This window comes from Alnus glutinosa, chromosome 14 (assembly GCF_958979055.1).
Source record: "Alnus glutinosa chromosome 14, dhAlnGlut1.1, whole genome shotgun sequence".
Classification (NCBI taxonomy): domain Eukaryota; kingdom Viridiplantae; phylum Streptophyta; class Magnoliopsida; order Fagales; family Betulaceae; genus Alnus; species Alnus glutinosa.
Genome location: NC_084899.1, coordinates 1,270,615 through 1,298,009, shown reverse-complemented (window position 1 = coordinate 1,298,009; position 27,395 = coordinate 1,270,615). Strand labels below are relative to the sequence as shown.

General features: G+C 40.2%; 4 protein-coding genes across 4 annotated transcripts; 1 reads left to right on the top strand and 3 right to left on the bottom strand.

Moving 5' to 3' along the window:
• The first annotated feature begins 872 nt into the window (after positions 1–872).
• Positions 873–5,208, top strand: LOC133856955 (protein PLASTID MOVEMENT IMPAIRED 1-RELATED 1). The gene is made up of 3 exons (XM_062292020.1): positions 873–1,127; positions 1,384–3,653; positions 3,764–5,208. Exons 2-3 carry the CDS (start codon positions 1,384–1,386, stop codon positions 4,917–4,919), a joined length of 3,426 nt encoding a protein of 1,141 aa, XP_062148004.1. The 5' UTR covers positions 873–1,127; the 3' UTR covers positions 4,920–5,208.
• A 1,190-nt stretch (positions 5,209–6,398) lies between these two features.
• On the bottom strand, positions 6,399–8,530 carry LOC133857670 (ankyrin repeat-containing protein BDA1-like). The gene is made up of 2 exons (XM_062292965.1): positions 7,580–8,530; positions 6,399–7,319 (listed from the first exon to the last, which is right to left on the bottom strand). Exons 1-2 carry the CDS (start codon positions 8,363–8,365, stop codon positions 6,504–6,506), a joined length of 1,602 nt encoding a protein of 533 aa, XP_062148949.1. The 5' UTR covers positions 8,366–8,530; the 3' UTR covers positions 6,399–6,503.
• Positions 8,531–8,754: 224 nt separating this feature from the next.
• On the bottom strand, positions 8,755–11,328 carry LOC133857669 (phenylalanine ammonia-lyase-like). The gene has a single exon (XM_062292964.1). It carries the CDS (start codon positions 11,204–11,206, stop codon positions 8,894–8,896), a length of 2,313 nt encoding a protein of 770 aa, XP_062148948.1. The 5' UTR covers positions 11,207–11,328; the 3' UTR covers positions 8,755–8,893.
• An 8,788-nt stretch (positions 11,329–20,116) lies between these two features.
• LOC133858076 (phenylalanine ammonia-lyase-like) lies at positions 20,117–22,643 on the bottom strand. The gene has a single exon (XM_062293513.1). The coding sequence runs from the start codon at positions 22,557–22,559 to the stop codon at positions 20,247–20,249; it is 2,313 nt and encodes a 770-aa protein (XP_062149497.1). The 5' UTR covers positions 22,560–22,643; the 3' UTR covers positions 20,117–20,246.
• Positions 22,644–27,395: the final 4,752 nt, after the last annotated feature.

Below are 27,395 nucleotides of genomic sequence, written 5' to 3'. Positions count from 1 at the left end.
AAGCTCATCCGTGCTTTCTAAGAAACAAAAGACAAAAGATTTATATTGCTTTAATCGCAATTAGTGCCACATATTTGATCAAAATCATTCTTTGTTCTACAAAGTTTATGCATATTTTATTCACACCCCACAATTTCATTTGGTTGTTGAAAGATTTTATCACTACGATGAACAGTACTAGATGATATAAAGGAAGACTAAAAGAAAGTAAATAATAATAATAATAAAAATTCTTTATTTATTACTCCAACATTTAGTAGAGATGATTGTGTTTGATTTGGGTAATTATTTTCTCTATTAACTAAATAGAAGAAGAAAGCAAATAAAGAAAGAAAATAATAAAAAAAATCTTTTTATTTCTTATTTTGAAATGATAAAGTGTCTAGAAGGAGTAATGCTGTAAGGAAGACTAGAGTTATTTACTTTTATTGTGTCGTTTTAAATGTTACGTGTCTTTTAAAATGACCATTAAATTTAAGATGATCATTATTAGATTTTGTACGTTACAACTTGACATCAATATAGAAATTACTTTAAATTTTCTCTCTCTCTTAATTTTTTTTTAAAAAAATGTTAAATAAATAGATGATGATAAGGTAGATAATAGTTGTATTTTGAATTATTTTTAGTTTCAATCATTTTCCAAAAAAAAAATACAACTATTTTTAGATTCAAATCCGGATAATGTTTGCCACATGCATGCCATCCAGGCTTCCAGAGAAACCACAAGGGCGTGTTTGGAAAGATATCGGAAAGGTTAGGCGAAGAGCGAAAAAGGAAAAAAGCACAAATGAGGGAAACGATGTAAATACCCAAATACACGAGGACCAAATATAAAATGACTTATTCTATACGTAATTCCTTTTTACACCATGTTTGAAAGTGGCAGCGGCAATTCCCAGGAGAAAGAGAGATTTGGGGGAGAGACAAACGCGCCCCAGACACCGTAACACTCTTTCTGTGAGACCAAGGATTTGCTCTCTCTTTTCCATTTTCATGTATTTCTGAAAGTCCCGAGTTTGAATTATTTTCAGAAGGAGAGGCCATGGCTTCGATTGGGTGATTTTAGGGTTTTGAAATTCTGCTTCACCGGAGGATTTTTCTTATCAGCCAGCTCCGCCCATACGGTAATTGATTCTAAAGTTTCTTCAGCTTTTGTGGATTTTTTTTTTTTAAAAAAAAAAAAAAATTTATGCAATTTATAGTGTTGCATAGAGATATAAAATGTTGAGTAATTTGCAGTCAAATCCAACAGAGAGTTAGTTGTTACGTTTGAATTTTGTTAAGATTTAGAATTTTTTTGATTGTTTTGATGAATTTAAAGTTCTGGGTTTTGTTTAATCTGATTTTTGTTTTTTATATTTTGGGTTTTTGTGGAAAAAGATGATGTTGTCGAAAGTTGAGGCTGGGAAGAAGATTAGTGAGGATTCAGGTAATGCGAAGTTGTTGAATGAGATTGAAGCAATAAGCAAAGCCCTATACCTTGATAAAAATACATCTAGGAGTTCGATTTCTAGGCCCAATACTCGGTCCAAATCGACCGGAAAAACCCACTTACCAGATCCCAAGTTGAAGCTTAAACTTGGTGAGGAGGACTCATCACGCAAGGACAAGAAGTCCATTTGGAATTGGAGGCCATTGAAGGCCCTTTCCCATATCCGAAATCGTAGGTTTAACTGTCGTTTTTCTCTCCTAGTCCATTCCATCGAAGGGTTACCCTCAAGTTTTAATGATGTTAGTCTTTGTGTGCATTGGAAGAGGCGGGATGGGGTCTTGGTCACTCGTCCAGCGAAGGTTTTTCTAGGCATCACAGAGTTTGAAGAGAAATTGTCTCATACATGCTCTGTTTATGGTAGTAGGAGTGGACCACACCATTCAGCAAAGTATGAGGCGAAACATTTTTTGCTCTATGCTTCTGTGTATGGTGCGCCAGAACTTGATTTGGGGAAGCATCGGATTGATCTCACGAGGCTGCTTCCCCTGACTTTGGAGGAATTAGAGGAGGAGAAGAGCTCAGGGACATGGACTACGAGTTTTAAATTATCAGGAAAGGCTAAAGGTGCTATGATGAATGTTAGTTTTGGATATTTAGTGATTGGTGATAATCCCAGTGCACCTGGAAATCCTGAGGTGTTGAGTTCAAGGCAGAATAGTTGGAGTATGGCTAAGCCAGAGATGAAACTTGGTCAAGGTGGTGGCTGGAGCAGAATGCACCGTGCAGAAAGTCTTCCTGGCATAACAAACCAGCTGTATCGTGCTGCATCACGGTCGGTCGAGAACATAAAAGATCTTCATGAGGTTTTGCCAATATCAAGGTCGGAACTTGCCAGTTCAGTAGATATTCTATATCAAAAATTTGATGAAGACAAGTTGGATTGTCCAGTTGATAAGCCTGAACTTAATGCTTTTACTGAACATATTGAGCTCACCAGACCAAATTCCAATCCTTGGTCTGACTCTGGTAAAGAAAATGTTGAAACTGAGTGTGAATATGACGAGTTTTCTGTAATTGAACAGGGCATAGAATTTTCATCAAAGGAGTCTCTGGAATCGGAGGAAATAGTTGTAAAGGGTTCCAATGTTGCTCCAGTAGAAAGTCCTGGTGTTGAAGTTGATACTGGTGTACAGGTAGCACTTGAGGAGGGCACTGAGCTTGATCGCAAGGATGAGGAAACTGGTAGATGCGACAATGAGCTTGCATTACATGACGCTGCTTCAAAAGAGGATGACATGTGTACCAAAGAAGAACTCATGAGAGAATTAGAGTCAGCTTTAAATAATGTATCAGAATTGGAGACAGCTGCACTTGAACCCCATGAGAACTACTTGGAGTTTGAATCGGATGATAAAACAAATAGTAAGGGAAAGTCACTTAGCTTAGATGATGATACTGAATCCATCGCAAGTGAGTTCTTAAACATGCTGGAAATAGAACATGGTTCGTTTGGCTTGAGTTCTGAGAGTGAGGCTGAATCCCCAAGGGAGCGTCTGTTAAGACAATTTGAGAAGGAGGCCCTTGCTGGGGGCTGTTCTTTGTTTGATTTTGATGAAGGCAGTGGGGACCAAGCAGAATGTGGCTACAATGCTCCAACTGGTTCTGTGTGGGGGAACTTGTTTGAGGGTTTTGAACTTTCATCGGCGATTCAAGATGTGGAAAAGGAGCATCAGATAGCAACTCAGGCAGAGAGGAGCAAAACAAGGGCCAAAATATTGGAAGACTTGGAAACAGAAGCCTTAATGCGTGAATGGGGCTTGAATGAGAATGCTTTTCAACATTCTCCACCAAAAAGCTCTGATGGATTTGGAAGCCCAATTGATTTACCTCCTGAAGGGCCAGTTGAATTGCCTCCTCTTGGAGAAGGGTTAGGTCCTTTTCTTCAGACCAAAAATGGAGGTTTTGTCCGGTCTATGAGTCCCTCTGTTTTCAGCAATGCAAAAAATGGTGGGAACCTGATTATGCAGGTTTCTAGTCCAGTCGTCATACCTGCAGAAATGGGTTCTGAGGTAATGGAGATATTGCAGTGTTTGGCCTCAGTGGGAATTGAAAAGCTTTCTATGCAGGCCAATAAGTTGATGCCTTTGGAAGATATCACCGGAAAGACAATGCAGCAAGTGGCATGGGAGGCAGCACATACTCTGGAGGGATCTGAGAGGTTTGTGAGACTGGTTTTAATTTGCTTGGGAGTCATATACTTAAGTCTTTCTTTCTATTTGATGCCTTTTGGTAAATGTTATCTTGATTGTACATTATCTCTTGGCACAGGCAAACTTTATTGCAGCATGAATTGGTGGTTGAACAAGAAATGTTTGGTGGGCAAAAGAGAGTTAGAGGGAGGTCAGCGGAACCCAGGTCTAATAACTCTAGTTCTGGCTCAGTAGGCAATAAAATGGGCTCAGAATATGTCTCTCTAGAAGATCTTGCACCTTTAGCTATGGATAAGATTGAAGCACTTTCAATGGAAGGGTTGAGAATACAATCCGGGATGTCAGATGAAGATGCACCTGCAAATATCAGTGCACAGTCTATTGGGGATGTTTCGGCCCTTCAGGGCAAGGGGATTAATATCAGTGGGTCTGTAGGTTTGGAGGGGGCTGCTGGATTGCAATTGTTGGACATAGAAGATGGTGGCGATGCTGTTGATGGATTAATGGGCCTCTCATTAAGTCTTGATGAATGGATGAGGCTGGATTCTGGTGAAATTGATGATGAAGATTGTATCAGTGAACGCACTTCTAAAATCCTTGCAGCCCATCACGCTAACTCTTTGGACTTGATCCGTGGAGGTTCGAAGGGAGAGAGAAGACGGGGCAAAGGCTCTAACAGAAAGTGTGGTTTACTGGGGAACAACTTCACAGTAGCCCTAATGGTGCAACTTCGTGATCCACTACGAAATTTTGAGCCTGTTGGTGCGCCAATGCTTGCTCTTATTCAAGTAGAGAGAGTATTTGTCCCGCCAAAGCCAAAAATATACAGCACAGTTTCAGAGGTGAGGAACAGTAACGAGGACGATGAGCCTGAGTCAGCAGTAATGGAAACAAAGGAGGAAACAAAAGAAGAGAAAACTTCTGAAGAGGAGGGCATTCCTCAGTTTAGAATCACCGAAGTACATGTTGCCGGTCTGAAAACCGAGCCTGCAAAGAAGAAGCTCTGGGGTACCTCAACCCAGCAGCAATCTGGTTCCCGCTGGTTGCTTGCTAATGGAATGGGGAAGAGCAATAAACATCCCTTTATGAAGTCAAAGGCTGTTTCTAAGTCTGCCGCCCCGGCGACAATGAAGGTGCAACCTGGTGATACCTTGTGGAGCATCTCATCTCGTGTTCATGGTACTGGAGCTAAATGGAAGGACTTGGCAGCACTAAATCCACATATACGAAACCCCAACGTTATCTTACCAAATGAAACTATCAGGCTACGCTGAGTGGAGCATGTGATTTGGATCTTGCCTGTGAGCGCGGTTTCAGCCTTGATAGGAGGCAAACGTTGGTGAGTTTTGCTTGCGGGGTGTTCTCTTGTATCTATATACATGTACTGCGAGATAAAAGATGAATGGTTTTGCTATATCTTTGTTTTTCTTCTGTAAATGAGTAAATCCATTTGTTATTATGCATGCTTGAAGTGTAATTTATGCCTTTTGAAGGAATAGTTGTATTTTCTTTGACAGTAGTACTTGCATGCAAGAATAATACAAAAGTTGGGACTTTGTAGAAGAGAGGTGTTTCAATTGCTGTTTTTTTTGGCCAGCCTCTGAATTTAGCGTGCTGAAGAATGAAGATAATTTGTATTACAGCAACTTCGATGCGTTTCTTTCCCTTTTGTCTTCTGTCCTTTGTTCCTTTCAATTTTTTTTTTTTTTTTTTTTTTTTTTTTTTTTTAAACAACAAAAATTGCCGCCTTAAAAACACACTTTATTAGCCTAAAAGCTCAACAAGATTTTAGGGTTCGATTGTTAAAACTTTTTTTTTTGGTTGAAAGTGTTATGATATGATATGAATGTGAACGTAATTTTGAGTATTTTGTATTTTTTAATTATTTGTTAATGCTTTTATTTTTTGCCAAAAAGTAATTTTTTTCTTTTCTTCCTAGAAGCGTAAAAACGTCGTCAAATGAGATCTTAAACTTTTTGTCCATAGTTTAGGGGGTAAAATTTGTGTTTAATGTGGGAATTTTGACCTTACAATAAGTTTTGGAAAAAATAAACTTTAGCCCCCTAACTATTACTTAAGAGTGGGGGTGGTTCGACCACCCCTTAATTGTTATTTTTAAGCTTTTTTTTTTTTTAAAAAAAAAAATAATATTTAAGGATATTTTGGTAAGAAAATATTCAAAATTAGTCACGTGCGGCACATAACCTTTTGTCGTCCATTTTGATGATGATTTCTAACGAAGTGGCTTGTTTGATACGATGCGGTAATTTGAGGGGCTCAAGTGTTACTTGTTTTAAAGGTTGGTTGGTAAGTGCAAAAATGGTGGTGATTCAAGGGCATTACCATAAAGAGAGCGACTCACCTTCAAATGAGTTAGTTTTTATTCCCTCTAGTTTAGGCTTAGGTTTTGTTATGTCAAATAAATGAAATATAAGGGTCCAAAATAGTGAACACTTTAATCCAACCATACTGAATCCCCACAATCAATCATCCACCCCTCTGACTCCACACCCAACCTTAACCACCATAATTGCTGCCGCCACTCTCGCCACCGCCACCGTCAACCATCATAACCCCCAACCGCACCGTCTTCTCCCACACAGACAGCATGCTCTAGCTTCTCTACTATTTGAACCTTAGATTTCATTTAGTGACATGCAAAATTTAAGCTACAAATAGGAGGAAATGGAAGTTAATTCAAGTGGAGGTGGAGGTGAGCTGCTCCCGTAATGTCGGTCACCTTGAACATGTCATGCTGTAAATCAGCAGAGATGGCATTAATATCTGAATTTTCAGAACGTCATACTATTTACACCAAGAGAAAGTATAGAAATTTTCCATTCTCAACAATCTTTGCCTCACAACTCTTCATGTTCATCTTCAATTGTCTCTTCAGGTACAACCTCTTTTTCCTCAAGAAAACCATACTTTCTGAGAATCCATGAATTCATACGAACGACATTGCCGACGAAAACAACACCCATTAGCGCCAACCATGTTAAGACTGATATCTCAGTTACATCACTCAGCATACTCTGCACATTTGCACTTTCCGGCGACGTGTGTTTCAGAGAGATAAAGTATGTTAGCACTTGTGCAGTGATGGCAATCCACATTATTACCATTTGAATCCACATCCATCTCCCATGCTTTATCGGTAACCCGCTGATGAATAGAAGAATTATGCTTAGAGATGCAAGGAAAGCAATTGTGTTGAAGATCATGAACTGGCCATACCGAAATGAATTGGTATGCACCATAACCGACGTTCCGGCGGCGTGCGGCTTCTCCACCGGGTTCCAAACACCTCCTGGTGGGGTTATTCCAGTTTGAAAGGCCACCGTTGCAATCAGAGATGCCACCACCATCAATGCACTTCGCTTTCTACCAAGCCAATCAGTATGTTTATGCTTCAGTGCTGCTGCTGGCTTCTCTGTGGAGATTAATGTTGAGGTTGGAGATGTTGTGATCCGAGGAACTTGTGTTGGAAACCAGTCATGCACAATTGAATGTGTGTCTTTTGGATTTAAAGCCTCATCACCATGAAACAAATTCTCAATGTCCATATCCCTCAAATCTCTGGGGCTCTGTATCAGAATGTCTGACGCTGTAGAGCCTTTTGTATTCAATGCCTTCACATCCACACCAGTATTAGCAACCAAAAACTTTATGGCCTGCAAAAGAGTAATGAGTTCTTCAACACAAAAAAGGCACGTCTGCCAATTTTTAGACAGCTAGTCCAACATACAATGGCCAATATTTGTCTCTGTATTCTTTCTTAAAAATGCACTTTCTTGCTCTTTTTTACGTTTTCAAATCGTTATTTTTTTTTCGAATGCAATCCGGAATACTTTCCACGATTTTATTTAAAAACGCATTTTAGACTACGGAATCGCGGGAAAAATATCATAAATTGGGGCATGAAAAAGAATACCTCAAAATTCTTTTTGGCCACAGCAATATGCAAAACAGTATTCCCATCACAATCCTTGCAATTCACCAACCCATCGTTTTTCCCAATTGCTTCAACCAGCACCTTCAACCCCTCCAAGCTATTACGGCGCCCAACGCACAAGTGAAGAACCGTTTCACCTCGGTCCGTCAGCACCCGAGCAGACTCAGCCTTGACTCGGACCAACTCACTTACTACCTCAAGTCGCCCCTTAAGCGCCGCCAAGTGGAGGGGCGTCCTCCCATCCTGGTTCCTCACCATGCAAGCCTCAGCATCCACAAACAACAGCTCTCTGACTATCTCCAGGTGCCCTTTTGCTGATGCCAGATGCAGTGGAGACGACCCGTGGGAGTCCAACTCGGAGGCCAACTCGAGTTTCTGACTCAGTAGCTCCTTGACGAAACCCAAGTGGCCCAGCATGGAAGATATGTGAAGGGGAGTCTCTGAAACGCAAAAAGCGATGGTTCTGTCAAGAATAAGAGGGTCTTCCAAGAGCAATTCTTTAAGGGCCGATATATTCCCTTCCATTGCTGCCTCTGAAAGCCTCTTCTCCATCTCTCTATATCTCTGTCTCTCTCTTTCTTTTGCTAATTTTTTGTGTGAAACTCGTCGTACTGTGCCTGTGGGTTGTGGATTCGAATCCGTGGGTTGTTGGGTTTCGTTCGGGAAATTCGAGATATGTGCTTGTTTGGAGAATCTATGATGATCTCTGTTCCGTACCCTCGAACACCCAGTGAAAGAAGACAGCAGCCGAGCGAGACTTGACATGGTGGGATGCTTGAGGTCAAAGGTTTGGAATTTTGTGGGATTGACAGCCGATTGTGATTCACAGGCTATCTAAATTCTTAATTTTCAGCGATTAGTTATCTAATTTGCTAGCAATAGTAATTTAGACGGTTAATACGAGAGAGTCGATATAGGGATGTAATTGCCTAAATATATTTTAGACGGTTAATCTACTTATCCGAACACGTAGGTTTCATATAAATTCTTTCCCGTTATCGGCTCAAATTGCTAACTGTAAATGTTTAAAAATTTGTTTATCTAAAATAGGTAATTGTTGGAGAACATATCCATTGCTGTGTAGGATTATTGTGGGCATAACTTAACCACAGAGAAAAGAACAAATAAGAGAGAGAGAGAGAGAGAGATGAAAATTGAAAAATTTAAAATATACTAATTCCACTAGATCTTTTAGGATCCATGTTTACAGAAGTGCTGGGAATAATTGCAAGAATGGATTCCTCATGGATCTCATACAAGCATTATGAATTAAGAAGAAAAAAACATAGAAGTTCAAAATGCTCCACCCCCATTTGAAGCCTTTGGAAGTTGAGAAGGAGACCTTACCTTCTCATTCTCAAACCAACCCCAATACTGAGGATTACAATTCATTGGAGAAGACGGTACTGTGAGAGGCCTCGGAGTAAATGGGCCTGCACACCCTTTCCAATTTGTCAAGCACTTCACCACGACATCTCCCAATTTGCCTCCATTGATGGCCTCATAAACCTTCTCTATATCCTCACCTGGGCTCACCTTCTTTGCTCCGGTGAGAAGCTCTGTCCCCACTTCACTCCTCACAAACCGATATATAGGATAAGTCCTGCATTTCTTGATTCTGTTTGCCACTGGAAAATCTCCATTCTCAAATCTATCCCGCGCTTTGGCTACCTCTTCTCCAAGCCTTGCTTTCAGTTCGTCAAGGAATATTGGTATCCGCTTGAAAATTGAGAAGCCCTCGTCATTGCCATTTTCAGCCTTAGGAGGATCTACGAGTGCTTTCTCTACAAGTACTTCTCGCAGTTTAGGCAAGAGGGCATAAGAGGGATTAGTGGGGTCGTCGAGATAAGAGAAAATGGGCTGGTGCTCAACAACCTGCAACAGTTCTTTCTCGCAGAAACGAGATTCAAGCAATGATCCATCTTCAGCAGAGTAAAGGGTCTTCCTCACAACTTGGAGGAGGACATGTTTAACAACTTCCCTCATGTTTTCCTCCAGATGTCTCAGATCAATTGCCTGGCAAAGTGCCACCATGTATGTGGCAGACATAAGCTTCAGGATCTCAATGGCTTCAGCGCTCTTTCTGGCTGAAATCAAACCAAGAGAATTTACATCTTGATTGTGTTGTTCAGCACTCTGTACATGTGTTGTGACAGGGTTGGCCAGGTACTGAAGCTCAGAGCAATATGAAGCCATGGCTATCTCTGCCCCTTTGAAGCCATAATCCAAGCTCGGATTAGGCCCGCCACTCAAATTGGAAGGCAAGCCATTGTTGTAGTAGTCACATACGAGTTCAGAGAACTGGGCAAACATAAGCTTCCCAATTGCTGCAACGGCAATGCGGAGATTGTCCATGGAGACACCGATTGGCGTACCCTGGAAATTCCCTCCATGGAGAGCAATATCTCGAGCAACGTCGATCAACGGGTTGTCATTCACAGAGTTGATTTCCCTTTCAATTGAATGCGTTGCCATACGAATAACTTCAATTTGGGGTCCGAGCCATTGGGGAGAGGTTCTGAGTGCATACCTGTCCTGTTTTGGCTTTGTCAATGGGTCTTTCTCGTAACGAAGCTTTGCCTCTTTCATGTAGTCGCTTTCATCCAAAAGGAACTCCATGATAGCAGCTGCTTCAATCTGCCCAGGGTGGTGCTTGAGCTCATGCGTCAGCGGGTCTGTGAACTCGGAATTGCCAAGCATGACTTCACAGAACAAAGCAGAGAGAATTTCTGCAAAGAGAGACAGAATGTTGGCATCAAAGCAAACTGTTGCGGCCACAGCCGAACCAACAGCCGTCCCATTCACAAGAGCTAGACCCTCCTTTGCTTGAAGCTCGAAAGGAGCTGGAATTCCTGCTCTCTTCAGAGCTTCCACGGCTGTGATTTCTTCATTTTCAGGGGTGACCACTTTGGAATTATGGCGGCCAGTTAGTAAACCGGCAATATAAGAAAGTGGTACAAGATCCCCGGAAGCAGTGATAGTCCCCCTAAGGGGTAGTTTAGGGATCAAATTCTTGTTCATCAGCTTGGCCATGGCTTCGAGTACCTCCCATCGAATACCGGAAAAGCCTTGCATGAGTGTGTTTGTGCGAACAAGCATAGCTACCTTTGAATAAGTGGAGGGGAGATTCTCTTTCCCGATCACTCCGGCATTAAGGAACCGTATAAGCTCTGTCTGGAGGTGAACCGTTTTGTTGGTGCGCCGGTGTGAAGTGGCTCCGAAACCAGTGGTAACACCATATGTGTCAGTTCCGCGGGAGATATTGTCGGCAACCCAGTTGGCGCTTTTGGCCACACGTTCACGAGCCACGGCTTCATCAAGGTTAACCTTTACTTCACTGCGGCGTGCGACTGCAGTGACCTGAGCAACAGTGAGGGAGGTGCCCTGGATGTCAACGCTTTCAACCTTTGAAAATTGGGAGACCATGCGGCAGACTTCATCAAAATGGGTGCATTGGAGGGCCTCTGCAGCTTTCTTCCAGTGTAGAGGGGCTGACAAGTGAGAATTTTCTGATACACAAATGAGGTTTGCGGTGTCTTTTGGGAGAGGGAGGGTTGGAGGACGGGCGTTTTTGAATGGGCGGGCAACTCCTTCGGTTGTTGCCATTGTTGCCGGATTAATCGGATGAATGAGAGGATCGAGATTTCTTTTGTTTTTTGGATGAATGAGAGGAGATTTCAAAGGGTGAAGCAGATGGAGTTGTTTTTGGGTTTGGAATATAAGAAGTAGGAGTGTCGTGTATTTATAGTAGTGAATAGTGATCATGATCGAAGGGCTAAAGGGCGGCTGGCCAGCATCAACGTTGTGATGATGGGGTAAAGGGTTGGTGAAGTCTTTGGTTGGTGGGTTTCTGCTAAAAGGTCACTTTACTTCTTCCAAGTTCCCCAAACAAGACCGTTGACTCTTAAGGGTTAAAGCATGTGTTTGCTTATCAAATTATTTAAAGACGTATGTCAAGATTGACCAGCCGGCTAAGCTGAGTGTTTAGTTTGGTATTTCACCTCACCCACCCCAACACAATGTTAGCTTTTTGAATAATTGAATAATAATCCACATGTTCGATTTCTATAAAACAACGTTTTATAGGTAGAACAGTGAATCCATGAATCAATAATTAAAAACTCAAACAACTAGAGTGTGACGTGAGCCCTCTTTGATTATGATAAAATTTATCTCTCATTTGTTAAACTAAAAACATTAAAACACTAAACTTCGTGTAAAACACCAATGAAAATTCATCTTCTTGAAACGCGAGCGAGAATTTTCTGCTTACTAAAATACTAAAGCTGAAATCTTATGCTACTTCAAATGCTCGCTTTTCTACTTTCATTCATAAAATAGATGAAACCAAACTCAAAATCCTTCCTACTAATCATAAAACCAAATAGAACATCAAATCATGCATGAGGTATGCAAAACATGGACTTATATCACAATAAAACTATTTCATAATTTTCTACCACATACATATACATACAAAAATATTTTTCACGAAAAACATATTTATAGATTTTGAAGGAAATTTACTTACGGCTGCTAGCTTAATTTCCTCGTCATTGTGCTTGCGTAGTGTCTTGCTTGTCGCCTGCGATTTATATCATATCATTACTCGTGGTTTAATTTTTGAATCCTCAACCCTATATCATACTTAACATCTCATAGCTCCAATATAACATTTATCACTGTTGGGGATAAATCCCACTCAACCCGATCCAAAGAGGAGATTCGAAAGTCAAATAAGGTCCAAACAGATAAGAATAATGATCAGATAAGAAGAATGATCATATCAGAAGTTTAAGAAGATATCAGATCAGAAGTCTAAGAAGATATCAAATTAGAAGTCTAATAAAGGATTAAAGTCCAATTAGAATTCTGACAGCAGTTCTAGATCAACAAGGAGCAGGAGTCCTAATCCAGGTTTGACTCCACCTCTTTGCCTATAAATAGGCCCATACCCCAGGTATAAACGAAGACTCAATTTTATGCATAGAGCATTATTTTCTCACAGAAGCTAACTTAGGCATCGGAGCAAGACCCCCGGAAGGGTCCCTAGGTTTTGTTGTTTTGCAGAGTTATTGAGAAGCGTGAAGAACATCAAAGGAACGTGCATATTCACACCATACCGGAAACTGTACCAACAGTTTGGCGCCGTCTGTGGGAAACGATTATTCGTTCCTCATAAAAGAAAAATAAGATCCAGCATGGTGATGAACACACATTCCGGAAGCCAGACCAACCGAGAGCCCATAGTCCGAATGGAGCCAGTTATTCAGAATAATTTGCAGCCTCCACCGAACCCTCCCTCGGGGGTGGAGATCAAGATCGCATAGCAGCGTTGGAAGCCCAGATTGAATCCTTAACACAGCTGAATGCCGAGCTGCTGCGAAGGAGGCCGGAACAGCCCAATCCCGAGATGAACAGGGATGAGCGTGAGGAAGAAGATCACAACAGCAACACTAATCCTCGGAGGGAGGATGACCGCCAAGGAGATTTGAGTAGAGTTATTGCGGAGCTGAAGAGAATGTGCACGTACATGGAGATGGAAAGAAAGGACAAAAGCAGATCCGTAATGGTGGACAAGCTCCTAATGGGTACAGACTCACCCTTCACCAGACGGGTGGCAGACTATCAGCTTCCCGATAAGTTTAAGGTACCCCAAATTCTAAGTTATGCAGGAGACGGAGATCCCCTAGATCACCTAGAGAATTTCCGAGCTCATCTAGACCTTCACCGGACACCCGATGAAGTAACGTGTCGGGCCTTCACCCTTACTCTTTCGGGGAATGCCCGAGACTGGTTCAGGAAGCTGCCCTCGAATTTCGTTGATCAGTTCAAGGAGTTGTCCAAAATATTCCTAACCGAATTTCTAGCTTTCCGAACAAGGAAGAAGCCTTCGGGATATTTGCTATCATTGCACCAGCAAAGCAACGAAAGTCTTAAGGAGTTCATGGTTCGGTTTAACCGAGAGAAGGTAACGGTCGAAGATCCAACCGAGGATATGGTCTTTGCTGCCATTTATCAAGGAATTTCACTCGAGGAGCCTTTGATGAAGAAGTTGGTCCGGAAGCAACCGAGTACCTTGCAGGGCCTCATGGATAAGATAGAAGAATTCATCAATCAGGAAGAAACGCTGAAGTCTATGGCCAGTTCTAGGCCACCCCGAGAGACAGCCCCAGAAAAGAAAAGGAAAGAATTCAGGAAAGCTGATGGGGAAGAGCAGAGGCAGGTAAAGAAGTTCAAAGATTACAATTTTACACCTCTCAATACCGAGATATCAGAAGTCCTTATGGAGATAAAAAGAGATCCAGCGTTTCGGGAACCACAAAAGATACCAGGTAATCCTCCTTACAGGAATGCAGGCAAATATTGTGATTTTCATAAACAAGCAGGTCATTACATCGAGGGGTGCGTAACCCTAAGGTTGTTAATAGAAGAATTCATAAAGAATGGCAAGCTGGTTCGGTTCTTGGGAGAAAAACGGAACCAGCAAGGAAATAACAGGCCTCGGAATCATCAGGACTATCAGCCCCGAGATCAGCAGCCATGGGATTACTATCCCCGAGATCGTCCTCAACTAGGCGAGAGGCATCAAGAGAATGATCCCCGAGATGACATAAAAAGAAGAGAAAACCGAGGAAGCAGAAGCCCTAGGCATAGAGAGCCGAGGCAACAGCAGTATCTACCTGTGATCCCATAAAAAGGACTCTCGGGAATTTCAGGCTTGCTTTTATTTTTTAGCATTTATATTTGCAAAGAACTAGACTTTTATTTTTAATTCAGACTAGATAGAAAATTCCTCAGATTTTGGGAATAAGTATTTTCAGAATAAATGAATAAAGCTGACTTAAGCATTGGAGTGTTCCCGGTCTAGGGACCGGGAACCCGTTGATGTCGCTTATTTTGTAGGTAAAGCCTCTCGGATCAGTCCTAACCGAGAGCAAGAAGCTAAGCCTCTCGGATCCGTCCTAGCCGAGTGCAAGAAGAAACTCTCGGATCAGTCCTAGTCGAGTACAAGAAGAAAACTCTCGGATTAGTCCTAGCCGAGTGCAAGAAGAAATCTCTCGGATCAGTCCTAGCCGAGAGTCTCGGATCAGTCCTAGCCGAGTATAAGAAGAAACTTCTCGGACCAGTCCTAGCCGAGAAGGAGTCTTTCGGATCAGTCCTAGCCGAGAGCAATAAAAAACTTATTGGATCAGTCCTAGCCGAGAAGGAGCCTCTCGGATCAGTCCTAACCGAGAGCAAGAAAAAACTTCTCGGATCAGTCCTAGCCGAGAAGGAGCCTCTCGGATCAGTCCTAGCCGAGAGCAAGAAAAAACTTCTCGGACCAGTCCTAGCCGAGAAGGAGCCTCTCGGATCAGTCCTAGCCGAGAGCAAGAAAAAACTTATCGGATCAGTCCTAGCCGAGAAGAAGCCTCTCGGATCAGTCCTAGCCGAGAGCAAGAAAAAACTTCTCAGATCAGTCCTAGCCGAGAGCAAGAAGAAAAACTCTCGGATCAGTCCTAGCCGAGAGTCTCAGATCAGTCCTTGCCGAGAGCAACAAGAAAGCATTCTCGGATCAATCATTGCCGAGAGAGAGAAATAAAGAGAGCCAAGGGGGTCGGATTTAACCCTCGGGTTTTGCAGGTTTTTCATGAGACATGGAGAAAACCCTAAGGAAAAACAAGAAGGTAATGGGGGGTAAGATTTAACCTCAGGTTTTGCAGGTTAGCAGGTTTTCAGAAGGAGACAAAGCTCGGGTTTCCTTAGACATGGAATTCCCATTATTCAAGCAAGCTTCAGATAAGGGAATTGGGGGGTAATTGTTGGGGATAAATCCCACTCAACCGATCCAAAGAGGAGATTCGAAAGTCAAATAAGGTCCAAACAGATAAGAATAATGATCAGATAAGAAGAATGATCATATCAGAAGTCTAAGAAGATATCATATTAGAAGTCTAAGAAGATATCAAATTAGAAGTTTAATAAAGGATTAAAGTCCAATTAGAATTCTGACAGCAGTTCTAGATCAACAAGGAGCAGGAGTCCTAATCCAGGTTTGACTTCACCTCTTTGCCTATAAATAGGCCCATACCCCAGGTATAAACGAAGACTCAATTTTATGCATAGAGCATTATTTTCTCACAGAAGCTAACTTAGGCATCGGAGCAGGACCCCCGGAAGGGTCCCTAGGTTTTGTTGTTTTGCAGAGTTATTGAGAAGCGTGAAGAACATCAAAGGAACGTGCAGATTCACACCATACCGGAAACTGTACCAACAATCACTTACCTTAAAACTAGGCTAGGTTCTGTTAACTCCTTGGGTATTACCCTATGATGAATGTTTTGGTTAAAAACCTCTCAAAATTTGTCTTCTAGTTGCAATCTTAAAATATTAAAGCCCCCGGCTTTATTTTACTCGACCTCTCTAAGTTCTGTTTTGAAACCTGTTTCACTAAAATTCCTAACATTTTTTTTCCTTTGTAGAAACCTTTTATTTTTCAATTATGGACAGTTTCGTTCGAACGGGGTTTCAAACCTGGCACTCTGTGCTAGTCTCGTTCAAACGAGCTTTGAACAAGGGCTCAATCAAGGCTTTATAAATCGAAATTGTTTTAACAAGAACATATTGTCTTGCGTTTTTCGACATGAAAAATACCCCCTACTCTAAAATTCTTTCTCATCAATCCCTTCCTTCACATCCTAATACACATTAACAGGCCGAGACACAACCTCAAACAACTCCTTCAATACTAAAAATCTCATATTTTCTCCAAACCCTGATTTTCATTATCTTACCTTTTTCTCAATCCACAACACAACCATCAAAACACCATTATCCACAATCAAAATAACATAATTACAACATCAACTTCACAAAACCCACTCAACAATCACAAATCTTTACACTTCACAGAACCCAAATCATTGAACACCACAATAATCAAACCACCACCCAAATTATTGAACACCAAAATAATCAAACCACCATTGAAAACAACTATATATAATAATCACATAAAACTTTCCAAAATCCCAATAACATCATCATTTAACAAAACTTCAACAACGTGAGATAAACAGTTAAAAATCTACCTCCTTAAGCTTTTCCTTCAAGCTTTCTTCCTCCTCAAGCTTCTTTTCTTCTCCCTTATTTCTCTTCCTCCCTCTCTGTCTCTCTCTCTAAAGTTCTCTCCCTCTTTATGTTACGTGAATACGTAACAGATTTTGTGACATGCCATTCAACAAGAAAAGAAGCAGGATTGTGCTTCTTATTCTTGCCTATGATTGCTAATTGCAATAATCAACGATAGGAAATTAGAGATTCATGGGCCTCATATCAAACACAAGGTTTAACAATTAAATTTGCATGCCTTTTATTATCACATTCAACTCTTTAAATAAAGAGAGCTATACGACTTGGAGAAGATCACTCATAGACTCAGTGATAACCTATACTACGAGAACTATAATGCTTTCGAGATAAGTCCTATAGATACTAGGCTGGATGTTGATCCACAGAACCCTTCTCCTACTCAATTTAAATGACAACATCAATTGAAAGACTACTACTATGCATGTTAGTGCCCTACTCAAACGAAATGACAAACATTAAATGAAAGACTACAACTAGACATTGTAGTGCTTCATCTAACTAACTGACCAACAACAATCGAAATATTATTACTACTTTGCATGCCATGCACTTCCACATAACTTCATATCATTCCACCCCCCCCCCCCCCCCCCCCCCCCACCCTAAAAAACATTTTTCTCTACCTTGTTTTCCTACATTCGCACCTTATTTATCCTTACTTTTATTTTCTTTTAACATTTATTTACGCGGGCTGGGTGCTACACAATACAATAACTTAGTAGGGGTATAAACCTGAAGTCGGTTCTTGGTTATTGGCCAAATAACCGGGAACCGGCTCCGGGGTCCCCAGTTATTGAATTTCAATAACCTGCTTTAGCACCAGGTACCGCGGTTAATCGTGGGCCCGGTTACCTGGGTGAAACCGATTATCTGAATCGGGTAGTGCTTTTTTTATTTTCAAAAAATACTTTTTGGGCCTATTTTAGGTATTGGGCCTATTTTTTTGGATTTCATTTAAACGGTTTTAGCCATTTTTTAAGGTCTTGGGCCTAACTCAATCAAGAAATTAAATTAGGGACGTAAATCTCAAAGGAAACTATTTGTTTCTACATTACAAACAAAAGTATGCAGCATTATACTAAAACCTCCAGAAAAGAAGTATGATGTGCAGCTTCTATGCAGTATTTTAAATCTGAAATTTAACGATTAAGAGCGAGTCTACTAAAATTCAACCACCATTTTTAAACAAACCAACAACCAAAAGTTTATAAACGTATTAAAAAGGTTCATAACCGAAAATTCAAAAACATATTAAACATATCCAAGCATGGTCTGGTTTCTGGTTCTCTACAGCTTTGCTCTCAATCATCTATAACTACAATAGAAGAAAAAAAAGAAGGAGAATGAGTTAAATCCAAAAAAACTCAAACAAGAAAAAAATCAGAAAGCAAAGTACAAAAGTTTTGAGCTTTATCTTGTATTTCTTTGGAACTACTTTGCATTTATCTTTGAAGCAATGAAATTTTCATATATATATATATATTAAAAAAAAGATTCATAGTTCAATAAGAATTTCCCTGCACCTAATATCCAACAATAGTTTAAGGAGCACTAGAAAAAGTCAAAATGCCTCAATTTAACACAGTTTTAGCACAACTACAAAAGAAACGCTATTTCATATAGGAGAGAAAAGAACAAGTTTATGATTAATGGACCACCTCACAAAAAAGAAACAGAGACAAGATCAAATCCGATTTTGAAGTTGAAGCAACATTTGGTAACATGATTCTTTTCCCTTACAAAAACTGTTAAAACAGTAAGAAAAAAAAAATAAAAAATGAGACCCATGTGGTCTGAAAGCCACAATGACTAGGAGTAAAAACAGATGGAATTTCGGTCATAAACAAACATCTGAAATAATGAACCACACTCGAGCACCAAAACAAAAGATTTAAAGAACAGATCTAAAAATGAACCAGATTTAAAGAATAGATCTACAAAAAAAAAAGAACCAGATCTAACCTAACCGTCTACTTCTTTTGCTCCGTCTGCTTCAGAAATCACCAAATCTGTAGAGAATCAAAGAAAGACGAAGTCAGTAAGGGTGAGAAAGATCAAAGACGAAGGCTGATTAGGCCGAAGGGTGATTGAGTGATTCTGGGTGTAGGGTTGTATACTGTGTAAGGCCGAAGAAGAAGAACTGAAGAAGAAGAAGAAGAAGAAGAAGACACTTGATGTGAAGGGCCTAAATTGAAGAGTGAAGAACTGTGAAGAAGAAGTCTGGACGAGTGTGAAGAAGAAGAAGGCAGGGCGTGCCATAAGAAAGTTAGAAAGAAAAGGCGAAAATAGGAAAGGGGTGTAGTATTAGGGTGAAGGGTAGGGGGTAATTTTTTTATTTTATTTTTATTTTTTAAATATATTATACACCCATAGCCGATTATCAGGTTATAACCGGGTGTTTAGGAAATTAATAACCGACTCCTGTTCCGGGTACCCAATTTTTACCCGGTTATAAATAACCGAATACCAAACTAGTTTCTCGGAGTCGGTTTCCAAGCCGGTTATAACGGATCCGGAATTACACCCCTATTAAGCTTAGTAACCCAACATTATTTCTTCTTTCATTGGAAAGAGAGATTTAAATATACCGTTGGTGCAAGATTTGTTGCAATACGAGATTCTTCTCGTGATTATTATAAATAAATAAATAAATAAATAACACTCAAACGCCATAGGATTCAGAAAAACCAAGTTCACTCAAAGACCATAGCATAAACAGAAAATTTAGTCCTAGGCACACAAAGGAATTGTGCATCGCAAGACCAGTACAATAATCCTAGACAACAAACACAACAACAACCACCACTTATAGATGAAGCAAAGATATAACACATTCATAAACTTGATTGGATTGGGTTTTTGTTGTTTCGTTTTTGTGGTTTTGAAAACAAAACAAAAGTTAGTGAAACCATGTTTGGATGTGGTGCTATTGGGTTTTATTTATTTATTTTTTATTTTTATAAATGTTTGGTAAATTGTCTAATACAAGATTTCATAACTACAAAAAAAAAAAAAAAAAAACCAAATACGATTATAAACATCATTTGGATGAGAATAGAGGTATACAAGTAGTTGCGGTTACGATTATTTCCTCATAATCACAACTGTTTTAGGCGGTTATCATTTTTAAATAACAATAACTGCTAGGCCGGTTAGGTGTTAACTGCAAACGGCGGTTATTCGATTATTAATCACTAACCGCTTTAAAATTAATGGATATTTTTTTTGCATGTTTTAGTGTTTTGAGCCTTCTTTAATTAGACATATTTTAGGGTCTACAAGCTCTTTTTTTTTTTTTGGTTATATAGCCAAGGAATATCAAATTCATATCTAATTATTCAAGAAGAGAGAGAGAGAGAGAGAGAGAGAGAGAGAGATCAGAGATGAAAAATGAAAAGATAACACTCGACCTTTTAGGATTGATGTTTACAGGAATGTTGGAATAATTGCAAGGATGGATTCCTCATGGATCTCATACAAGCGTTATGAATTAAGAAGAAAAAAACATAGAAGTTCAAAAGGCTCCTCCCCCATTTGAAGCCTTTGGAAGTTGAGAAGGAGACCTTACCTTCTCATTCTCAAACCAACCCCAATACTGAGGATTACAATTCATTGGAGAAGACGGTACTGTGAGAGGCCTCGGAGTAAATGGGCCTGCACACCCTTTCCAATTTGTCAAGCACTTCACCACGACATCTCCCAATTTGCCTCCATTGATGGCCTCATAAACCTTCTCTATATCCTCACCTGGGCTCACCTTCTTTGCTCCGGTAAGAAGCTCGGTCCCCACTTCACTCCTCACAAACCGATATATCGGATAAGTCCTGCATTTCTTGATTCTGTTTGCCACCGGAAAATCTCCATTCTCAAATCTATCACGCGCTTTGGCTACCTCTTCTCCAAGTCTTGCTTTCAGTTCGTCAAGGAATATTGGTATCCGCTTGAAAATTGAGAAGCCCTCGTCATCGCCATTTTCAGCCTTTGGAGGATCTACAAGTGCTTTCTCTACAAGTACTTCTCGCAGTTTAGGCAAGAGAGCATAAGAGGGATTAGTGGGGTCGTCGAGATAAGAGAAAATGGGCTGGTGCTCAACAACCTGCAACAGTTCTTTCTCGCAGAAACGAGATTCAAGCAATGATCCATCTTCAGCAGAGTAAAGGGTCTTCCTCACAACTTGGAGGAGGACATGTTTAACAACTTCCCTCATGTTTTCCTCCAGATGTCTCAGATCAATTGCCTGGCAAAGTGCCACCATGTATGTGGCAGACATAAGCTTCAGGATCTCAATGGCTTCAGCACTCTTTCTGGCTGAAATCAAGCCCAGAGAATTTACATCTTGATTGTGTTGTTCAGCACTCTGTACATGTGTTGTGACAGGGTTGGCCAGGTACTGAAGCTCAGAGCAGTATGAAGCCATGGCTATCTCTGCCCCTTTGAAGCCATAATCCAAGCTCGGATTAGGCCCGCCACTCAAATTGGAAGGCAAGCCATTGTTGTAGTAGTCACATACGAGTTCAGAGAACTGGGCAAACATAAGCTTCCCAATTGCTGCAACGGCAATGCGGAGATTGTCCATGGAGACACCGATTGGCGTACCCTGGAAATTCCCTCCATGGAGAGCAATATCTCGAGAAACGTCGATCAACGGGTTGTCATTCACAGAGTTGATTTCCCTTTCAATTGAATGCGTTGCCATACGAATAACTTCAATTTGGGGTCCGAGCCATTGGGGAGAGGTTCTGAGTGCATACCTGTCCTGTTTTGGCTTTGTCAGTGGGTCTTTCTCGTAACGAAGCTTTGCCTCTTTCATGTAGTCGCTTTCATCCAAAAGGAACTCCATGATAGCAGCTGCTTCAATCTGCCCAGGGTGGTGCTTGAGCTCATGCGTCAACGGGTCTGTGAATTCGGAATTGCCAAGCATGACTTCACAGAACAAAGCAGATAGAATTTCTGCAAAGAGAGACAGAATGTTGGCATCAAAGCAAACTGTTGCGGCCACAGCCGAGCCAACAGCCGTCCCATTCACAAGAGCTAGACCCTCCTTTGCTTGAAGCTCGAAAGGAGCTGGAATTCCTGCTCTCTTCAGAGCTTCCACGGCTGTGATTTCTTCATTTTCCGGGGTGACCACTTTGGAATTATGGCGGCCAGTTAGTAAACCGGCAATATAAGAAAGTGGTACAAGATCCCCGGAAGCAGTGATAGTCCCCCTTAGAGGCAATTTAGGGATCAAATTCTTGTTCATCAGCTTGGCCATTGCTTCGAGTACCTCCCATCGAATCCCTGAAAAGCCTTGCATGAGTGTGTTTGTGCGAACGAGCATAGCTACCTTTGAATAAGTGGAGGGGAGATTCTCTTTCCCAATCACTCCGGCATTAAGGAACCGTATAAGCTCTGTCTGGAGGTGAACCGTTTTGTTGGTGCGCCGGTGTGAAGTTGCTCCGAAGCCAGTGGTAACGCCATATGTGTCAGTTCCGCGGGAGATATTGTCGGCAACCCAGTTGGCACTTTTGGCCACACGTTCACGAGCCACGGCTTCGTCAAGGTTAACCTTTACTTCACTGCGGCGTGCGACTGCAGTGACCTGAGCAACAGTGAGGGAGGTGCCCTGGATGTCAACGCTTTCCACCTCTGAAAATTGGGAGACCATGCTGCAGACCTCATCAAAATGGGTGCATTGGAGGGCCTCTGCAGCTTTCTTCCAATGTAGAGGGGCTGACAAGTGAGAATTTTCTGATACACAAATGAGGTTTGCGGTGTCTTTTGGGAGAGGGAGGGTTGAGGGACGGGCGTTTTTGAATGGGCGGGCAACTCCATCGGTTGTTGCCATTATTTCCGGATTAATTGGATGAATGAGAGGAGATTTCAAAGGGTGAAGACAGTGAAGCAGAGTTGTTTTTGGGTTTGGGAGATAAGAAGTAGGAGTGTCGTGTATTTATAGTAGTGATCGATCGAAGGGCTAAATTAAGGGCGGCCCGCCAGCATGATCATTGATCAACGTCCAAGTCTTTGTGATGGGGGTAGAGGGTTGGTGAAGTTTTTGGTTGGTGGGTTTCTACGAAAAGGTCACTTTATTTCTTCCAAGTGCCCCAAACAAGACCGTTGACTCTAAGGATTAAAGCATGTGTTTGCTTATCAAATTATTTAAAGACGTACGAGAATTGAGTAAGGAAGTGCATGTCAAGATTGACAAGCCGGCTAAGCTGAGTGTTTAGTTTGGTATTTCACCGCACCTACTCCAACACAATGTATTGAATAATATTAAGCTTATTGAATATTGAATAATGGCCTTGGTTGTTAAACATCGGAACAGAACACAGTGGTGTTGTTTGGCAAGCTCCGTTACATTTCACAGTCGTGCGTCCGAGTCCCACCGGTCATTGAGCTTCAGCCTTTTTAGTCCAGCATTTACGGTACCACGTGATCCTCCTTCTTTTGAGATGGTCCTGCAACGGTCAGCAAAATTGATCCTGATTTTGCCCCTCATTTCAAAAACGCACATCTTCATCTTTTCCTATCGAGATTCTTGCAAGTTGCAAGTATAGACTGAAAACAGAAGGCTCTTCAGCCTGACTGATAGAAACTGATTCGCCCAAGGGAGATCTTAGGCAGGCATGCAATCTCATCCGAATCTGGTAGATGTGACCGAGCTGTTGGAAGAACAGGGCAGACGCCTTAATCCCCCAACTACTAAGCCTTATCTCTATAAATTGCCTTACCCATTCGGAGAAGACAGTAGACAAGAGGGAAGGGTGTTTGGACGGTATCAAACCACTAGGGGAGTCGGGGGAGGAGGTGGCGGGGTGCTCATGCCTCCTACAGGCCCGACTACTAGAACAACGCCACACATACAGGTGCAGTGATTATTTACAATACATGAGTTTTCTAGTTGTTGTATACACTGCAAGTGGCATTTGTTTTTAGTTTTCCAAAACTGTTTCCTTTTCTTACTGGGTGTATTTTAGTATAAAAAACATTGGTAGTATTTGTTTGCTTTTGAGAAACCTTTGTTTGCTTCTGAGAAAACTTTACAGGGTTAAATTTGTTCGTATATTGTTAGTATGTGATGAAACTTTGCATGACAGTAGTTTAGAGAACGAATTGATTTTAAAAGATTTTGGTCATTGTTGGTATGTGATGAAATTTGTTCCATTGTGTTTTCAAAATCTGGACATCAGTTCAAGGCCCTGAGGCTTTTGGATTTACGTCTAACGTTTTCAAGCCTTTCCGACTTCAGAAGTGGTTTGAGATTTGGGACTTCGTTTTTATTTGCTTGGCTGTTTCTATTACTAAATGCACCAATTTTGCAGAACTCCATAGGTAAAGACTTTGAACTTATTTTTCCAGAATTTTTTTTGAATAAATTAACTGAGATAGAAAGGATCTTTGAATTATAGCTATTTGTGAATACTAGTTGAAAAATGTCAGAGAGGAACAAATAGATAGCAGTCCCAGCGGATTCGCTATCTTCAACTTTTGGTTAGAATAGGTGATAAACACGAAAAATGAGGACAACGGGGTTTTTCGACAGATTACGATTTTCCACTAGAGCTAGTGCCTGAGAAGCCATTTAATTGATTTTAATTTATGGTTTTAGTTGGCCATTGTTTTTTATACGATGTGCGTCTTTCTGGTACGTCATTTTTCTTTGATACTGGGTTGGGTCATCTTTCTTTGATTTTCAAAAATTGTGGGATGTTTGTTCTAGTTTTTGTTGAGGAAGAAGGTTGCTATTGTTCTAGATTTGTCTAATTTTCGTTCACGAAGAAAGATGCTATTTGTTCTCGTTCTGTTTGCGGAGATGAACGAGGTTTAAACAAAAAGAACAAAAAAAAAAACAAATTATATATATATATACTAAAAATGATTGCTTCAGCCTTAATGACAGCTTCTATATACAATGAGATGGCAAAACTTAAAATCATAATGAAGTTGCTTTTGCCTTTTATTCCCATTCTTTTTGGAAAACCTACGTATACTTCAATTTCAGGAAAAGATCTTGTAAATGTGTATATAAATGTTATACATCACATACCAACAATATATGCTAACAAACATGCTGTATGCCAATTTGCCAGCGCGGTCACCAATATAACCTTCGTTCTCAAACTAAAATTCAAAAGGTATGTTGCTAAGTCAAATAACGTCATATATATATATATATAATTTGCTACTTTATGGCTTCTAACATGTCTCACCTCCAACCAAAAATTAAAAAAAAAAAAAATAGAAAGAAAAAGAAAAAAAGAAATTAATCACAACGTAATATAAGTATATTTGTTAGGAACTGATGAGCGAGTGAAGCTGTCAAGTAATGCGGAGGAAAAAAGTCACACCTGTTTCGAGTACAAAGAAAAAAATAAAAAATAAAAAAATAAAGTACCACATACCAACAAGTTACTGCATAAATTTTCTTTTCAACAACATATGCTAACAACAACAACTAATTGGATGTCACTTTGCAGAAGCGTCTTCACCCATATAACCTTCGACCCCAATCTGCGAAACGAGAGGTATGTCGCTATCTCAACAAACGCTGAAATTATACTCGTATTCATCTATAAAATTTTCATACAATACATACCTAGTACTTTATATATATATATATATATATATATATATATATATATATATATATATATATATATATATATATATATATATATATATATATATATTTATTCATGTTACTATTTCATAGTACCACTTACCTACTATGTTGCTTTATAACACTGATTTACCTTAAAAAAAAAAAAAAACAATGTTTATCTTTATGTGGTATAAAGTTATAATTGTTCCCATAGATGTCAACATCTAATCTTCCAAGAAGGTCTCCACGTAAGAATCCCCAACAACCACCGTTGGTAGTGCAACCAGAGACCCAGAATGCTCAGGCGAACTGGAAGCCTGCACATGAGAGAGTGTTACTAGATATTCTCATGGACCTGATCAAGGATGGTGTAGATGACTCATTTGGGCAACACCTCCATAAAATTACCCTGATTCTCAATAGTCGTATTGACGACGACACAGTTTATCGAAAAGATCAAATCAAAAGAAAGATCACTTACCTCAAGACGATGTACAAAGAGTACACTGACCTTATCAGCGGGATGGTAACTATTGGATCGGGGTGGGACGCTGAGAGAAATACAATCGCACTGACCACCAAGCAATGGATACAGTTGAGAGATGTAAGTATTTTTTTCCCCATTTTTGGACACACATGCGATGTTACAATTTCACATGCTTATGAAATGTACTGTTCTTTTATAGGTTTATGGACCCAACAAGTACTATAGATTCTGTGGTGGGCCGCCCGCACATTACGACGACTTGGTTTACATATTCAAGGGGATACACACTCACCGGATTTCTGCATGCAAGCATAATAGATAAAGTGGTCTTACAACACTAATGACGAATTACATATTACACTGTCATAAGAAATTACCTTATAATGTATACGTCCATACCACTTTCTACTGGGGTTTTTCGACGTCCTGGACTTCCTCAGCTATGCTGGAACTCCATAGTGACACAGCGGCGGACCACTTGACACGTCACTAGCCGTAGACATTTACTATGTATATAGTATATGACATGAACAATTTAGGAATACAAATATGTAACATTTATATATTTGGGTAGACTAACAAAAGGAATATCAATATCTAATGCTGTAATTTACTGCGCACAATACAGCGTATTTTGAATTCAGTTTATAATCATGCTTTATCTCCAACAATATACAAGTTATGATTGCATAGTGTAATAAGTTTTAGAGATTCTTTGTACTCACAAAAACGAGTTTTAGACCTTTTCCATTAAACTGAGAAAATGAATACTACAAACTGTTTGGTTTGCACTTGGCAATGTGTGAGCTTCCCATTAATGTCATTCACATGTATAACCAAGCAACCCAAGCATCTGATGCCAGACTCAACTTTAGAATGGACCACCAATAGGAATACACAAAGGCTCCAACTAAACCAACGTGCATTTAATTATGAAATGAAATGCATGCAACTTATGACCATTCTCAAATACAACAATATCAAATGAACAAGGAATAAAAAATGGGAATTCATTCCATTAAAAAAAAAAAAAATGCTTGAAAGTATAAAATTTACCTGATGAGGAATCCCACAACAAAGCTCCTCCAAAAGTTTAAAATTGCACCTTCAAACCCTACGTTCCACCCTAACAAAAACACCTAGAAAATACAAGCTAATAGAAACATCAAACACCACTAAACAATTTTTTTTTTTTTTTTTCAAAAATTCATACAACAGAGAAAAGGGAATGAAAACAAATCATATTAGAATATACCGAAAATGTAGCCCTATAAATTATTGTAAAATACACATGAGTTTACACTGAACATAAAAAATGACATGCCTGCTTTTGGGACGTCGTCCATAGAGATTTCTTCTATGGAAGTGTTTCAGAATTTCAGATGCTGTTCTGGACCCCGTGTTACGGAAGCGCGTGAAATTTTTGAGTTTGTAAGAGGAAAGCTTGATAATAGAAGATGGAGGCTTTTAGTTTAAACCTGCAAGATTTCTAAGCCATTTAATCAATCGGTATGTCACACAGTAGAATGGAAGGAGCCTGAGTCTGTAAGAGGAAGGCTTGAAAAATGGAGAAGGGAAGTTGTTCTTGA

Bases quoted from the DNA above. Each gene is read 5' to 3' on its own strand.
- LOC133857669 (XM_062292964.1), bottom strand. From the start codon at position 11,206: ATGGCAACAACCGAAGGAGTTGCCCGCCCATTCAAAAACGCCCGTCCT.
- LOC133856955 (XM_062292020.1), top strand. From the start codon at position 1,384: ATGATGTTGTCGAAAGTTGAGGCTGGGAAGAAGATTAGTGAGGATTCA. The intron at 3,654-3,763 runs GTTTGTGAGACT...CTCTTGGCACAG, and splicing joins ACTCTGGAGGGATCTGAGAG to GCAAACTTTATTGCAGCATG.
- LOC133858076 (XM_062293513.1), bottom strand. From the start codon at position 22,559: ATGGCAACAACCGATGGAGTTGCCCGCCCATTCAAAAACGCCCGTCCC.
- LOC133857670 (XM_062292965.1), bottom strand. From the start codon at position 8,365: ATGTCAAGTCTCGCTCGGCTGCTGTCTTCTTTCACTGGGTGTTCGAGG. The intron at 7,320-7,579 runs GTATTCTTTTTC...ACTCTTTTGCAG, and splicing joins TGGCCAAAAAGAATTTTGAG to GCCATAAAGTTTTTGGTTGC.